The sequence below is a fragment of the Phaseolus vulgaris genome, chromosome 6 (assembly GCF_000499845.2).
Source record: "Phaseolus vulgaris cultivar G19833 chromosome 6, P. vulgaris v2.0, whole genome shotgun sequence".
Classification (NCBI taxonomy): domain Eukaryota; kingdom Viridiplantae; phylum Streptophyta; class Magnoliopsida; order Fabales; family Fabaceae; genus Phaseolus; species Phaseolus vulgaris.
Genome location: NC_023754.2, coordinates 25,870,251 through 25,888,470, shown reverse-complemented (window position 1 = coordinate 25,888,470; position 18,220 = coordinate 25,870,251). Strand labels below are relative to the sequence as shown.

Here is an 18,220-nt window from a genome sequence, read left to right as displayed (position 1 = left end):
GTGACAATTATTTTAAATTACTTTTCTTCTCCATACTCATTTCATTTTAAAGAAAGTAAAATTCGGTGTGTAATAAGTCCACACATAAAAAAATCTAACAAACCTATCTAGATACAGAATATAAACATTATTTTTTGTTTTATTTCTCAATAAAAAATAAATTAAAGTTTAATAATTATACAGTAACTTGTACTTTTTTTTAACAAAAAAAAAATCGTTTCGATTATTCACGAAATAAAATTGACATTAAAAGTCTATTTGTTATCACGAAATTTGGAAGTTAAATAATTTGAAAAGTAACGTAAAACGAATATTTATTTATTAAGTAAATGGCCTATTTTTTATTTTTTTCCCAACATTTAAATTGATATATATATATATATATATAGAGAGAGAGAGATTATTAAAAAAATTGGTAACAACAAATTTAAGTTCTGCATTTAATAAAGTAGTCTGTTCGAAGAATTTGAGAATTAATTAATATTATAGTGAAATTGTTAGTATTAAAAAATAATTTTTGGTTTTAATAGTGAAATATACGTTTAAATTTAAATTTTAAATACAATTTTATATATTAAAAAAATTAATTTACCTTCACCCTTTTATTTCTGTGGAAAAAAATTCAACCTCATTTCTAATTCATTATATATATATATATATATATATATATATATATATAAATTTATCTGAATATGATTTAAATTGCATAAACTAATCACTTTATAATTATTATTCTTTAAATTTAATCTATATTTATTTTAATAAATATAAAAACATATTAATAATTTATTATATAATATAATTAAGTTTAATCTTTTTCAATCACATTAATCATATCTATTATAAATATTTTATTTAATTCCTTTTATTTTTAATCTAATTATCTCACTTTATATTTTTTTTTCCACCATATAACAGTTGAATCAATCTATTGGAGTTGGCCTATTAGTGAGGAACTTGAATTCTTCACTGAGATGCCAGATTTAACTTTCGTTGTTTACATTTTTGTGACCAGAAAAGACTGATTAAAAAACTTGTGACCCCAAAAAAGTATGTGTTCACTTAAGATGCATTGACTTAATTTTGTTCAGTTCCTAAACGCGTTATTAGGTTCTCGGAACATATATTGTTCTGAAGGAAAAGCTTGCACTTATGATTCTTTTGCAATCATATAGTAAGAATTTACTTTTGTAATAAATATGTTTAATAAAATATAAATTATTAAAACAAAATTTTAAATTTAACCGAACAGCAACACAAATAATGCTTATTATAATACTCTTGGTAAGGAGAAAATTTACATATAGATATTATTAATACTGTTTCCTAATCAAATTTAAAATTTATGTCGATAATATGCAAATTAAATATTTATTAAATAATATAGAATCAAGTTAAAACTTTATCTTTAATTAGAGAACAACACTAACTACAACAATTATGATTGACTGCGAGAGTAATGACAATAAAAAATCATCAATCACCAAAAAATAACAGTGCCTTTAAACTAAGAACCAAATTCAAAATATCTTTTTATTTGAAATTGAATATAAAACCGTTTTAAGAGGGTTAAAAATCATTTAAGTACACCATCTCCCCAATCACAATTTGTTTTAAAAATTAGTTTGAAGACAAAAAAACATGTAACCACGCAAACACACCCTCTCACCAGATGCTTGTGGTTCAAAACTCTCTTTTTATCTGTCATAAAATGCTTTTCCATTACCCAGTTGTTGCCTTGATCAAGGTCATTCATAAAAAAGAAGTGAATGAAATATTATTCGGAAATTTAATTACCATCGTTAATCAGTTATTTTGAGATCTCCGGGTGGATCTAAATAGAGAATACCTACAAAGGAGAATGAGACTAAAAAGTCATTTGTGTGTGAGACATTTTGATTCATCAGTGCTACCTTGTCACTCCGACCAAAGTACCTTGCAATGCAACACAATAAATAGCTCACAAAAGCTAATAATGCATTATACCACATACGACTTCGGATGTGTTTGTAAAAGTTACATTATGTAACTTCAGTCCAAGGAGATAAAAAACACTTCTCTCTTTCCTGCAACAGAATGTGTGAATGACCATTTAACAACTTTCAAACATAAATCCTAGTATCTTCGAGTCCACTTTATATAATCAAACATGTTTCAAACATCCACTGTACATGGTTAAATAAGTTATGACTTTCAAACATAATTCATCATGGACCAAACAAGATGTTATTTCATTTATCCCTGTTCAAGTATAACACTAGGCAAATGATCTATTAAACACCATCAAGACAAACTACGGAAAAATTATCACCGGCACAATATAGATGACACGGAGGAAACATTTAATCACTGAAGATCTAATTTTTCCTCGAACACATCACACAAACTATAAACAGGTTATTGATTACTAATTACAAAATGAAAAAAAAAATGCTATATTACCTGACTGCAAACATGTAAAAAGGGCGTGAATTTTCTTACAAGGAATTTATTGGCATCAGAATAAACAATCTCATTGATTGCCACTGTTTACTTTGATCTCAATGAATTCCTCAATAGGCTGACGGCATATAGGGCATTTATTGGATTGAATTCGCAGAGCATTCGCACACTCACTGCACATACACTGGAAAAAAACACAACAGAAGTAATATGAGAAAAATGAATAAAAAATATACATTCTGTAAAGTGATGCAGGTACGAGTGGGTATAATATATCTAGATATTGATGGAATGTTGATGTAAATCATGAAGAAAGGCTGGGGTACCCCTTATTCAATAAAGATATAGTTAAATTTGGATAAAAAAATTTAAATGAATTAATCTTCTAGCATAAATTAAAAATAATTTCAAAACCTTAACTTTTTCGAAGGTCCTCTCATCTAACTCCCACGAGCATCTATGAAATTGGTAGAACTTGAGTTTCTTACCTTGCAAAAGTCCTAACAATGGAGTTTGACAATAAGTTGGACTATAACTTAACCCGGGAAGTGATTAGTTTGGAAGGGTAGAAAATTTTGGGAGTCTGTTATTATGCTTCATCTTCTGTTGATTGCTACTCATCACAACTAGTGAGTTGTAACAATATGTTTCTACACTCTAATAATACCATGCTACACTGATTAAGAAAAAAAACAGGGTTTGACAATTGAAAAGCGCTCATCAGTTAGTAAAAGTAGTCCAAACTAAGTTAAAGTGTAAATAAAATACACAAAAACGGTGTACTATTGCTACTACCTGTAAGGATTTTACTACGAAGCAACTAGTACATTTATGGCTACTAGTCAGGAAGAAACAAAAACACTGTATATTCATTTCACCTACAGTATAAGTGTAAGTCATGATATTTTGATCTACGATTTTAAACTATATGCATGATCAATCACATGAAATATCACAACCTTGAAAACAAAAAGATAGGAAGGCAGGAGAGGAAGAAAAGAAAAACTAAAACAATATTAAGACCACAGAACACCCATTAGTTCCTATTAGAATTCTAACAATGAGCTCGGTTTTCCATAAGCAATTTCATGCAAATACTAGTTATGTTTCAAGGGCTACGAATCCGAATGAACCATAACTAACATTATCCCCATGATATCTTAACTTCCACAAGCGATCTCATGCAAATACAAATTATGCTATTATCCAGTTTTGTTTCTGTGTAAACATAACTTCTATTATTCACAAGAACCAATTCATTTCTTCCTCTAAACTGATTATCTACTCCACATATAAGCACATTTGAAATGAAACTTTACCATATGTCGACAAGGTAAGACAGCTGTATCCTTTGGTTCAGTCATGCATATGACACACTCCTTCCCGGGATCATTGTCGTCAAAATCAGCTGCGGATGAGCTTGCTATTCCAAATAACTCTCTCAACTCATATCGAACACCATCAATCCACAAAATCTGCCTTACTACTTTTATCAGGAAAGGACCAGCACCATTACTTTTCTCTAAGACACCTTGCGTTATTTGCATGTGAGGTGATGCATCTAGCACAGAATCACCCGGAGTTTCATCTTCTGAGGGTGTTTTCAAACTTGTTTCGGCACATATTACAAGAGGAAAGACATCTTCTTCAGGTGAGGGCTTTGAAAGATCATCCAACTCAAAGAAGCCTAGGTCAATTCCTGTTCCAGGAGGCTGGGAAAATGTCTGGCCAACTCCTTTCTGAAAGGGTATTTTGACTGGCTGAAATGCATCGGGAAATAATGGAACAAATCTACATTTTTCTTCTTCTTTGGCAAAGTAGAAGACAGTAATGCTGCCAATCACAATAATAAGGAGCAGAGAATTAGAAAAGCTAAAATATTTCATAAAATAGGTAATATTTACTCAATCTTTAAACTTTCGCTTCTTAAGAAATTCATTTCATATAATTAGATAATCAAAGTATAAAATAAATCGTAACTTTAACCCATGAACATGTTTATAATGCAAATGCAGGGAGGAAAAGCTCTTGGGTCCAAGTGAAATTTCCTACCAATTGGTTACTCTCTAAGTCTTCCAATGTGATTCAAAATTTTGAAATTACTCGATCTGGAACACCAATTGGAGTTCTTGCTTAAAATTCATTGAAATTGTTGCAAACTTCATTCATGTTAAAAATTTGTCCTACATATTTTTGTTACATTAAAGAGAAAAACACGACACTCCTACCTATACTCAGGGCGTGAAGAGTAGAGTTATCTGAACACAGCTTCACTAAAAGACATAGAACCGATGACTTAATTAAGGATACTTGGCCACAGTTTGTGAGGCCTAGTCAAACAAAAGGTACATTGCGGGGTTTCTCATGGATAGTGAGACAGCAAGCACTAGAACCACGAAATGGGCCACCATTGGGGTTGGCCACAATTTGCTGTGAAAGGCAAACTCTCCACTAACCTACTGCTCCTCTATCATCGCACCCGGGCACTGCAACACCGCGTACTGATGATAGGAATCTTACAAAAAAAAATTATAATTTCACGATAATTACTTACAAATTTTATTCTGATTTAAAAAATAAATAAAGACACGATACCACTATAGCAGGTATTCAATCAGTAACCTCCCGAAGTTAGCGTGCAATCTGAATTCATACATGAATCCTAAATAAATTGATCCAGGTAAAATAAGATAGCGTGGCAAAACTTAATCAACCGTTATGTTTAGACTCTAAAATCAGAATCGTCTTGTGAATAGCGCGGAATACCGTCTTATGAAGCAATCCAATTTTCAGAGGGTTCGGAGAGAAGAGTGAAAAAGCCTTACCTGCCATCGTAGACAGCATCGAAAACGAAGGAAATGAGATGATGATCGGGGTTTTCCTGGTCAACCTCGAGGCGCAGGGTGTCTTTGTGGACGTTAACATAGTTTCTTATCTTCTTCGCGGCCTGGTGATCGACATAGGGCGGAGGAGTGGATTCAGAGGCGCCAGTGGCCGCGGGCCACACGCTAGGTTGAGGGTGGTAGAAAGGTTGGTAGTGAAGGCGATTGGGCGCGGAGTTGGCGTAGTTGGGATAGGCACTCTGGTTGGGGTAATAGAAGGAAATGGAATGGGTCTGCGGCGGTGGCGGCTGTGGTGGTGGAGCCAAGGGAGGCGGAGCGGCATAGTTGTTGCTGTGTGGGGCGTAAGTGGTTGTGGAAGGGAGGAAGTAGCCCTGCGGTGGCGGCGGAGGGGGGAGGTGGTGGGATTGGGGAGGGTAATAGTAAGGGGGAGGTGGGAGTGGAGGAGGTGGATTTTGGATGTAATTGTTTCTTCTTCTGCCACTCCATGATATACCCATGGGAGTAGTTGAATTCAGAATCAGAATCAGAAACAGCGAGATGATAATGATGATGATTATGACGACAAAACAAAGTTCCGAATCGAATGAATGCGTGTTACGAGTGAAATTAAGTCGAACCCAGTCTTTTGTGTTCTTGCTCTTTCCACTGATTTCTTCAGCTCTCTTTTTTTCCCTTTACTTTACTTCATTCATTCTATCCTTAACCTAACTATTGTTTGATCAGGTCCACCCTCCTTCCTTACAACCATGTCTTTTGAGGAAAATGACTTGAAAAATATATACATCTCATTATTTATTTTTACTAGCCACATATTATATAGAATATATAATACTAAAAAAAATTGGAAATAAATAATTTTTGTAAGAATAGTTTTAAAAGATTACGTGGAAAAATATTATTTTTATAATATAAAAAAATCTTCTAAGTCTTCCATGTTTGTATTAGTTGTTTTTAAGTTGAAACTATTATGTATTTTAATTTTATATATAATAAAATTGTGTAATTTAAAAATGACAGAAGTATTTATTAAAAGATATATTCCAGTTAAAGATTTTACATCGATTATTGTGTATAAATGAGTGCAAAACTCATCTCATGAATTAATTTTATAAGATTTTGAGTTAGACTTAAAATACACTTCGTATCATCATTATTAATAACTAATTGATAATATGTTTAACTTTTTTTTTGCGTTAACGATTTTATTCAACAGTAAATAAGTTGTTTAAAATCATGTTTTCTTAATATTTTCATTATTTTTTAGGACAATTTTGATAAAGTCACCTAAATATGATGTTATTGATAAATTGTAACATTTTGTATTTTGTGTTAGTCAATCAAATGGTTGGTGGTGTTTTTGTTTAGAATTGGTTTCCTGGACTTATATTTTTAAATTAAATTTTAATAATTTAAAATAAGTATTAATAATTAAAAATATATTGTATCACTATAATTATCATTGAAAAAATAATTTTTTTTGTCTAAAATAATACTAAAGGCATGGTCATATTAAACAAAACGTATTAAAGTTAATGTAGTGAGTATGAAAAGGTAATTGTTGAATATTAATTCTATTCCACCATAGAGATGTTGAATGGTGACACCTTAGATTGTAACATGTCCTCTGACCTTTGACAAATCTTTGATTGACCCCACATTTTTTTTTTTAAAACAAACCCCATTTCTTTGAGACCACAGTGTACAAATTACAGCAACCCAATTCACCCTCCACACTGTTATTATATATAGTGTGTACAAATAATTTTGTTTGTTATTCCTTTACACAAGATAACAAAAAACTTTTATGCTTGATGGCTTAAACATTACTTTAATATCAAACATAGTTGCTGGTAAAAATGATTGGACAATGAATGTTCGTATAATTTGTGTATGGTGTGTTCCTGATAAAAAAATAAATAAGGGAGACTAATAGTCTAGATGATCTTATTTAATGAAGAAGTCAAATATCATTGTTTAATTATATATAGTATTTTAAATATGATTTGAAGTACAATATTATAATTTTATATTTTTTTTGGTCTGGAAATACTGAGTAAAAATCATTAGTGAATCAATTTAAATTGAAAGAAAGTTGTATTTATTTAATAAAATATAAATCATGTGAACACAGAAATAATATTATTTAGTAAAAATAATTAAAGTTTGTGAGTTTCATTTTTTTTCTTTCTATTATACCAGTCCTTAATACTATAAAATCAAATGACTACATCGAGTTGATGATAATTGAAAAATATATGGACACTCGATAAAATAGATTATATTTTTTAGTAAAAATTTAATTAAAAATATACAAATCTATAAAAAAATTTAAAACTTAATTATATTATTTTTCATTTGAAAAGATATAAGCAATACAAAATAATAATATATCCCCATTGATAACAAAAATTTAATTAAGCCAAAATAATAATAATTACATGCATGTGTTTTTCAACTCACTTTCCTTATGATTTCCCTTAGAAGATATGATTGTAAGGAAGGAGGGTGGACCTGAAGCAATTGTTAGGTTTAGGAGAGAATGAATGAAACAAAGTAAAGTGAAAGAGGAAAACTATAGAAATCCGGGGAAAGAACAAAGAACACAAAAGGGTAGGTTCAACTTAATTTCCCACACAACACGCATTCATTCGATTCGGAGTTCTGTTTCATCATCATCATCATCATCATCATCTCACTGTTCTGATTCTGAATTCAACCACTGCCATGGGTATCTCATGGAGTGGCAGAAGAAGAAACAATTACATCCAAAATCCACCACCTCCACTCCCACCTCCCCCTTACTATTACCCTCCCCAATCCCACCACCCTCCCCTTCCGCCGCCACCGCAGGGCTACTTCCTCCCTTCCACAACCACTTACGCCCCAAACAGCAACAACTATGCCGCTCCCCCTCCCTTGGTTCCACCACCACAGCCGCCGCCGCAGACCCATTCCATCTCCTTCTATTACACCAACCAGAGTGCCTATCCCAACTACGCCAATTCCGCGCCCAATCGCCTTCAATACCAACCCTTCTACCACCCTCAGCCTAGCGTGTGGCCCGCCGCCACTGGTGCCCCTGCCTCCACTCCTCCGCCCTATGTCGATCACCAGGCCGCGAAGAAGATAAGAAACTATGTTAACGTCCACAAAGACACCCTGCGCCTCGAGGTTGACCAGGAAAACCCCGATCATCATCTCATTTCCTTCGTTTTCGATGCTGTCTACGATGGCAGGTAAGGCTTTTCATTCTTCTCTCCGAACCCTCTGAAAATTGGATTGCTTCATAAGACGGTATTTCACGCTATTCACAAGACGAATATGATTTTAGAGTCTAAACATCACGGTTAATTAAGTTTTGCCGCGCTATCTTATTTTACCTGGATCAATTTATTTAGAATTCATGTATGAATTCAGATTGCACGCTAACTTCGGGAGCTTACTGATTGAATACCTACTATAGTTGTACCGTGTCTTTATTTATTTTTTAAATCAGAATAAAATTTGTAAGTAATTATCGTGAAATTAGAATTTTTTTTTTGTAAGATTCCTATCATCAGTACGCGGTGTTTCAGTGCCCGGGTGCGATGATAGAGGAGCAGTAGGTTAGTGGAGAGTCTGTCTTTCACAGCAAATTGTGCCCAAGACCAATGGTGGCCCATTTCGTGGTTCTAGTGCCTGCTGTCTCATTATCCATGACAAACCCCGCAATGTACCGTTTGTTTGACTAGGCCTCACAAACTGTGGCCAAGTATCCTTATTTAAATCATAGATTCTATGTCTTTTAGTGAGGCTGTGCTCAGATTTAACTCTAGTCTTCACACCCTAAGTATATGCAGGGCAAATTCGTGTATTCTCCTTAATGTGCCAAAAATATGTAGGACAAATTTTTAAAATGAATGATGTTTGCAACAATTTCAATGCGGTTTGTAAGCAAGAACTCCAATTGGTGTTCCAGATTGAATAATTTCAAAATTTTGAATCACATTGGAAGACTTAGAGAATAATCAATTGGTAGGAAATTTCACTTGGACCCAACAGCTTTTCCTTCCTGCATTTGCATTATAAACATGTTCATGGGTTAAATTTACGATTTATTTGATACTTTGATTATCTAATTATATGAAATGAATTTCTTAAGATGCGAAAGTTTAAAGATTGAGTGAATATGGCCTATTTTATGAAATATTTTAGCTTTTCTAATTCTCTGCTCCTTATTATTGTGATTGGCAGCATTACTGTCTTCTACTTTGCCAAAGAAGAAGAAAAATGTAGATTTGTTCCATTATTTCCCGATGCATTTCAGCCAGTCAGAATCCCCTTTCAGAAAGGAGTTGGCCAGACATTTTCCCAGCCTTCAGGAACAGGAATTGACCTAGGCTTCTTTGAGTTGGATGATCTTTCAAAGCCCTCACCTGAAGAAGATGTCTTTCCTCTTGTAATATGTGCCGAAACAAGTTTGAAAACACCCTCAGAAGATGAAACTCTGGGTGATTCCGTGCTAGATGCATCACCTCACATGCAAATAACGCAAGGTGTCTTAGAGAAAAGTAATGGTGCTGGTCCTTTCCTGATAAAAGTAGTAAGGCAGATTTTGTGGATTGATGGTGTTCGATATGAGTTGAGAGAGTTATATGGAATAGCAAGCTCATCGGCAGCTGATTTTGACGACAATGATCCTGGGAAGGAGTGTGTCATATGCATGACTGAAGCAAAGGATACAGCTGTCTTACCTTGTCGACATATGGTAAGATTTCATTTCAAACGTGCTTATATATGGAGTAGATAATCAGTTTAGAGGAAGAAATGCAGGTTCTAGCTTTAGTATTGGTTCATGTGAATAATAGAAGTTATGGTTCACACAGATAGATAGCCCTGGATAATAGCATAATATGTATTTGCATGAGATCGCTTGTGGAAGTTAAGATATCATGGGGATAATATTAGTTATGGTTCATTCGGATTTGTAGTCCTTGAACCATAAATAGTATTTGCATGAGATTGCTTATGGAAAATCGAGCTCATTGTTAGTATTTTGAATAGAAACTAATGAGTGTTCTGTGGTCCTTATATTGTTTTAGTTTTTCTTTTCTTCCTCTCCTACCTTCCCATCTTTTTGTTTTCAAGGTTATGATATGTTACGTAATTGATCATGCATATAGTTTAAAATCGTAGATCAAAATATCAGCACTTACATATATACTGTGAGTGAAATGAATATACAGTGTTTTTGTTTCTTCCTGACTAGTAGCAATAAATGTACTAATTGCTTGGTGGTAAAATCCTTGCAGGTAGTAGCAATAGTACATCGTTTTTGTGCATTTTATTTTACACTATTTCTTAGTTTGGACTACTTTTACTGAGTTATGAGCGCTTTTCAATTGTCAAACCCTGTTTTTTCTTAATCAGCGTAGCATGGTATTATTAGAATATAGAAACATATCGTTACAGCTCACTAGTTATGATGAGTAGCAATCAACAGAAGATGAAGCATACAACAGAGTCCCAACATATTCTACCCTTCCAAACTAATCACTTCCTAGGTTAAGTTATAGACCAACCTTCGGTCAAATTGTCAGGTTGGGACGTTTACAAGGTAAGAATGTCAAGTTCTACCAAGTTCATCGATGCTCGTGAAAGTTAGATGAGAGGACCTTTGAAAAAGTTAAGGTGTATAAGTTATTTTTAATTTATGCAAGACTATTAATTCATTAAAATAATTTATCAAAATTTAACTATATATTTATATTCTAATTTAACTCTTTTGCGCAGCCAAAATAAGGCTTATTTAATAAGTGGTGCCCCAGCCTTTCTTCAGTATTAACACCAACATTACATCAATGCCTAGATCAATATATTTTTTCATCCCTGCCTGCATCACTTAACATAGTGCATATTTTCGTATTGATTATTCTCATATCACTTCTATTATGTTTTTCCAGTGTATGTGCGGTGAGTGTGCAAAATCTCTGCGACTTCAATCTAATAAATGCCCTATATGCCGTCAGTCTATTGAGGAACTTATAGAGATCAAAGTAAACAATGACAATCAATAAGATTTTTTCTTCTGATGCCAAGTTGCAGGATATTGTCAATAAATTCCTTTGAGGAAAATTCCCCCTTTTTTCAAGTTTGCAGTAAGGTAATATATAGCAATTTATTTCTTCTTTTTTGTAAATTTAGTCAATAATCTGTTTATAGCGTGTGTGATATGTTCATGGGAAAATGAGATCTTTCGTGATTGAAGGCGTCGTCCCGTGTCATCTATATTGTACGGGCGATGACTTTTATGTAGTTTGTGTTGATGTTGTTTATGGCCTAGTATTATCCATGTATAAGGGAGAAATGAAATAATACGTTTGGTTGGATCATAATGAATTTTGAAGTTATAACATATTTTAACATGTACAGTGGATGTTTGAAACATATTCCTGGTGTGATTTATGTTATGCAACATATTTTGAGTTAATGGGGGCCAGAAGTTACTAGGTGTTGGATTTTATGTAAAATAAGATGGTTTTCAAATAATCACATAGAATAGAAAACCTAAATAGGATCTTGAAATCAATGATTCTCTCAAATAATAGATAAAGAGTATTTGTACCTTTCTTCATAGTGAGCCTACTTTTAGGTTTTTTTTACGAAGGGGAATGGGTGGATAATAGAAAGCATTTTCTAAAAAAATTAAAAAAGTAAACTTAAAAAAATTGTGCTATGGGTCGGTCAAGCGACCCTCAACTCACCATGATTATTATGACGAGGTGGACAAAAATGAAAAAAACAACAACCACATTCATATATTTTGAAAGGAAAAGAGGGGAATGAGACAAATTAAAGAAGTCAATTTTGAGACTTTCAAATATTTGATACTAGTTACCTCGTGATATACACATTCTTGATACATTTTTAAGTTTGCAATTGAAATAATTTATTAATTTTGTATGAGTGGAATATGTATTGGTCTAAATCTAAATTAACACCTAATTTTACTTAGCACACATTTCTTAACAATATGAAATGAGACATTCAATAAATGTGATTGTTAGTGCAAGAGGAGACAAAATCATGATCACAATGTTGGAGGATACAGAAGTGTATTTGATGAAGATATAGGCTAAGGAAAGATAAAATATTGCTTCATTACTGATAAACATTCTGCTAAAGATTCGAAAGAAATTAAATAAGGAATTAGACTTCACTATATTTTTTATGTTAAGGTAATGTGCAATAAGGAATTAGACTTCCATTATTCTTCAACAACAATGTTTTTCTTCAACAACAATTTGAGAGAGAGAAGTGTCGTCATCATTTGAGCATGAGAAGATTGAGAAAAATGTTATTTATAAAAATATTTTTTTTATAAAATAGTATTTAATTTAGTTAAATAGTAACTAATTATCTTTGTCTCTAAAATTATTTTTTATTCAATAATTTTATTGTAAGTTTTTCGTATATATCTTTGTCTCTAAAATTATTTTTTATTCAATAATTTTATTGTGAAAGTTTTTCGTATATATCTTTGTCTCTAAAATTATTTTTTATTCAATAATTTTATTGTGAAAGTTTTTCGTATATATCTTTGTCTCTAAAATTAATTTTTATTCAATAATTTTATTGTGAAAGTTTTTCGTATATATCTCACTAATATTTTGTTGATATATTCCATAAAAATACATTATTGTTGTATTATCTAAACAAGATTTTAACAATATATACAATATAAATGTGTTTTTACTATGTATCTTTGTCTTATTCAAAGAACACCCACTTTTATTATATATTTCAATAATATTTTGTCATTTCATTTTGATTTTAACAGTCTTGTCATGGCGGAAATACAATTAACAAAATATGGTGAAGATGCTCAACGAAAAGTTGTTGCTGTTATATTCTGAATAACGTCAAATATGAGTGGTATTTCTGTCTATTGAAAACAAATTAATCAAATGGTGACGTAATTTGGGGTTGCTGATACATAATAATACAGTGTGATTAGTTTTACTAAAGAATTGAATGAACTGGGCCATCCTAGGTTGGGCTAATGAGCATAAATAATCGGAGGACTGTTTCTTCCTGCACCTCCATATCTTCTTCCGTCACCTCCATACACAACATGAAAATACACTTTTATCCTTCTTGTGTCACCTTCATAGAATAGTTTCCGGATTATGTGATCCAGAAACGCATTTGAAAAAAGACTTCTGGATTACATAATCCGGAACCTAAATAAGACTTCTACATTATGTAATCCGGAAAGTGATCATGCATCTGAAAATAGACCTCTGGATTATGTAATCCGGAAGCTAGTTACAAGTTTGAAAAATGACTTCCGAATTATGTAATCTGAAATATTATAAAGGAGTATTTTTGGAATTTCGAAAATTTATGGAGGTGAGAGAAGAAAGTATGGAGGTGCAGGAAGAAATAGTCTTATCGGAGTATGCATTTTGTGAGTATTTTTGTCTTCGTTTTATTGGTCATATTGGGCTTGTGTTCCTAAAGTTGTATTATTTTGGGCTTTATACCCGTTACTATATATAAAAAAGAACAAGGAGATATGAGTTTTTAATGTAATAACTTCCATTATTCCATATCATAAACTAACTCGAAATGATTTTTGTATGATTTAAAAAAATTATTATTATAAAAATGAACATGTTATAATATAAATGATCATTTGTAATTGAATACCAGCGTGAGTCTCATAATTGCTTAGTAAATGACTTATGAAGCAATTTCGCACTGAACCTGAAAAGTTGGTTCCTAAGACACTACCTCTGTCTCCAATTATTAAATTATTGGAGAATTCACATGATTTTAGTTATGGTTAATGATGAAATATGCATTACCTTGCCTCTATTATTCCCAGTTTCATTCATCATTAAGCAAACTTCACACTCTTGGTAGATGTGAACAACGTGAGAACCAGAACAAGTCAAACGAGAACGGGATCAGAAAATAAGCAATTTTTGTGCCAAAACACACATAATTTAAGGGCGTATTCGGTGGAAAGTATACACATGCTTTGGGAATACGAAATACGGAGTAGAATACAAGCTATCAGTTCTTACTGGAGCCTAAGACGGTGCCCCATTCTAACTTGTTTATAAAAACTTGAAATTAAGTGTCTTTTTGGTCTATGAAAAGAGAAAAGGTTCAAAACCAAGAATGAGGGTAAGGTATAAAAGAAACCATCCAAAGTTCATCCCAATTCTCTGCAATTTTGATGACAGTGACTTAAAACACAAAGAAGGTAAAAAGGTAAGGAAAAAACTGAGAAATTAAAGCCCTGAATATACTGACTAAAGAAAAAGGAGAGCATGCATGCAGATATTGATTAGTGACTTTGGCATTTGGTTATTAATTATTTATACATAATAATGTGATTGTGTTTGGAATAATGGTACGTAATAATTAAAGCGTGTATGTAAATAAATAAATAGTAGAAGAGAATAGAATAGAATAGAATAGAAGAAAAGAATTGGGAAGAGTACAAGAATGAAAAGTTTTCCCTTGTGGTAAAAGGTTCTCTATACCTGCACTCCATTATTAATTTCCCATAGCATGCTAAAATCTAGTGCGATAAAGAACAGACCATGTGTGAGGTGCAACTGCAACTGTACTGTTGTAGGTGAGGCTCAATAAATAGCACCCTCACTCTCTCTCAAATCTCAATGTGCAAAATCTTATTCTCACTCATCAATCACTATCCAAATTAAGACCATGTGGTTGCTTATGCCAAGTCTTCGACGTAAATAGCAATGCTCTTGCATGGCTGCCCAAGTCATTCCCAATGGAACCTTAGAGACAAAATCTGTAAAATCATACCCCTAAATATAGATGCACCTATTCATCTATAAATAACAATTACCCACCCCTGATTCCACTTAAGTCCATGCTATCATACCTCTCTGTGCCTGTCACCATCACATAAACTACCATTCATTTTTATCATTACAATTCTTATTATTATTACTATTTCTAGATTTCCTGCTTTTTCTTTTTCCTATCCACCACTTCCCATATCACACACCAGGGTTACCATTTTTTATCTTACAAACTCCTTCACTTTCCTCTACTTTGCTTAATTGTAGCCTAATAATACTCTTCACTTATTCAACTACATTCTGATACACTATGTTGATTTTCTGTTCAGATGCTTCAACTCATCACTTTAGAAATCAGTTTCATCTGTCAAAGAAACACAAGACTTTTAAGTTGTTTTTGAAAACTCGGTTTTCAAATCTAAGTTTAACCCAGACTAACGTATGCAAACTTTTATCGAAACATGCACTAAGTTATTGTTTCTTGTGAGCCTTTTTTACAAATACTCCTTGGCAGTAAAGTGACATGTCAAAAGAGATAACAGTTAAAACCAGAGGAACATGAGATCACAGTTTAGGCTTTGAAGAAGGGCAAACACCAAGAATAATTTTGCCTGGAAAAATAAATGAAGTGTAGAAATTGAAGAAAAAACAAAAAACCTGGTGGAACGTGGTTTATCAGTATCCAAAGAGTTGGCTAGTTTGTTTTGGTATGATTAGGAGGTTATAGCCCTTTTCCATCGGGTAGGCCCATTTTTGGAGTACTATAGTTACCACTCTATATATGTCCAAGTAAAAAATAACACACTGATCATGGTTAAGGATCTCAAGTTTCGATAAAAGATTTGTTTTGAGAATGAATTTCTGTTGAACTTCACATGATTATATGTGAAAATTGTGCTTCTGATTTTATTCATACAAATAAATACACAACTCCATGTTAAAATCTGTGTACATTAAAGAGAAATAAACACAAACTTTCACATGACATGATCATGTGCAAATTATCCATTCCCAGTTCTCTGCTTACTTTTTCTTCTTTTCACTTAATTGCTGCTAAAGTAAGGTATGCATTATTTAATCGGAAGAGTTCCACTATTGGTTTCAAACACGACAAATATGGATACTTGCCTTTTTAAGGCAGATAAAAATGCACCAAACACCACTCAGTTTTCATTTCACACGAGTTTGGCACCAAACACTTAAACAAGAAGACCCCAAACTCTGCCACTCCAACTGAATTCCCCAGGGAACGAGTTTTAAACTTTATTTTAACAAATAATGAGCCATCTATCAGATGTAATTAACTTCTCTTCAAACCCAATGTTAAACATTGATTACACAAATCATCAGAATACTCCTTACAAAAGGATCATGTTCTTCTTTGGAAATAATTGTATAGGGGCTTATCAAGATTTAATTTGAGATACATTAAAATGGCAAATAACACTGAGAAGAAGGAATACCCCTTTGGTAGAAAAAAGAAATAACTATGCCAAGGGCTATGATTTTACTATTTATTCTTTTGAATCTAGATTTTAAAAATCCAATATATTAAATGAAGGAATTTATTGAAGGACTAGAGTTTCATTTTCATCTAATTTATATAATTGGGTCAAAATAGCTTATAAGTTACACTGTCACTTACTAACACATTACTCATTATAGATAGTTAATTTTTAATTAAAATACATTTTTCAAGATTAGAGAAAACTATCTCCATTTTTATCTTATTTTAAAGAGTTACAATTAGCGTGGTTTTTTATTTACACATAAGTTTATGTTTTCAAATGCATTAATTAGTAAAGACACAAAACCAACTTTGTCTTGCTCAGGAAAATGTGCAAATATAAGCGAAAAAACATAACTAATACATTTTTTTTATTTGATTCAATAATTTCTGATACTATGATAGATATGATAGATAATTTTGTTAATATGTAAAATTATATATTCTATAAATGTACTAAACTTTAGTACGATGTATCATGTTGTATTATAGTAAATTAATTGTTTATACTAATAATTTGATTCTGTTAGATAACAATTAGATTTAATTGCATTTTGGTCTTTTATGTCAAAATTCGCTTTTGTTCTCAATATTTTATACATTTTTACTATTTTATATCCAAAGTTTATGGATTCAAAACTCTTAATACTTTAGTTAAAAAACACAGGTCGTTATCCCTTGTACAAAACAGAAATATTGATAAGTTTTTCTACCTATAATTTTGATTTATCTATTAACTTAACATATATGTGTTACATCTACATGAATGTAGTGATATATATAATAATACGATTTTTTTACATATGTTAACTAACTATAAATACACAATTAAATACGTTAAATAATTATGTTTTTTTAAATATATATTAAATAATTATATTTTGTTAGTGATAATAGTTAGGGATGACATATGTGTGGGACAGGTGGGGATTTGGGTTATTATCCTTATTTTCATTTCCAGAGTAATAATATAAAAGAGTGAGGTAAAATTATTATTATTATTTTAATAATATACTATTATTATTTTAATAATAATTATTATTATTATTATTATAATTATTATTATTATAATTATAATTTTTAATGATAAAAAAATATATTTAATCCAGTGTGAAACACTTTCTACATTTTTCAAAAAATTATGGTAATTATACGATTTAAGAGTGATAGTTTTATATATTTTTAAAAAGGTTTTAAAAAAGACTTAAAAAAAACCAAAGAACTCGTAAAACGTAAAAGATAGTAAAAAATAAATATAATATATAATATCCCTACTTTTTACTCACATATAATAAAAGAAAAGTAAAACAAACACTATCTACTTAACATATGAATATATATAACTATCTCATAATTGTATCTAAAAAAAATATTCCCCTTCATAGGAATTTAATATATACACACAGGTTACAAAACAAAGCATTCAAACTAAATTCATCTCATCTTCCAAATGGTCTTTCCAATGATCAAAAAAACATTAACCACTAAACAAAACAAGTTATTTAATCATATTACGATTTTTATTATGCTTATTATTATTAATATAAATTATATTAATAATAATATAAATTATATTAATAATAATAATATAAATTATATTA

General features: G+C 31.4%; 2 protein-coding genes across 3 annotated transcripts; one reads left to right on the top strand and one right to left on the bottom strand.

Moving 5' to 3' along the window:
* Positions 1-1,862: 1,862 nt before the first annotated feature.
* On the bottom strand, positions 1,863-6,072 carry LOC137832267 (probable E3 ubiquitin-protein ligase LUL4). 2 transcript variants are annotated; one of them, XR_011084529.1, is made up of 4 exons: positions 5,268-6,016; positions 3,762-4,275; positions 2,443-2,626; positions 1,863-2,066 (listed from the first exon to the last, which is right to left on the bottom strand). XR_011084529.1 is itself a non-coding variant. In XM_068640327.1 (3 exons), the coding sequence occupies exons 1-3, from the start codon at positions 5,780-5,782 to the stop codon at positions 2,513-2,515; spliced, it is 1,143 nt and encodes a 380-aa protein (XP_068496428.1). In that variant the 5' UTR covers positions 5,783-6,072; the 3' UTR covers positions 2,211-2,512. The 2 variants fall into 2 exon arrangements, 1 of the variants encoding a protein (XP_068496428.1); XM_068640327.1 differs by lacking the exon at positions 1,863-2,066 and having other exon boundaries at positions 2,211-2,626; positions 5,268-6,072.
* A 1,629-nt stretch (positions 6,073-7,701) lies between these two features.
* On the top strand, positions 7,702-11,711 carry LOC137832268 (probable E3 ubiquitin-protein ligase LUL4). Its single transcript, XM_068640329.1, has 3 exons — positions 7,702-8,521; positions 9,519-10,032; positions 11,228-11,711. Exons 1-3 carry the CDS (start codon positions 8,010-8,012, stop codon positions 11,339-11,341), a joined length of 1,140 nt encoding a protein of 379 aa, XP_068496430.1. The 5' UTR covers positions 7,702-8,009; the 3' UTR covers positions 11,342-11,711.
* The last annotated feature ends 6,509 nt before the right edge of the window (positions 11,712-18,220 follow it).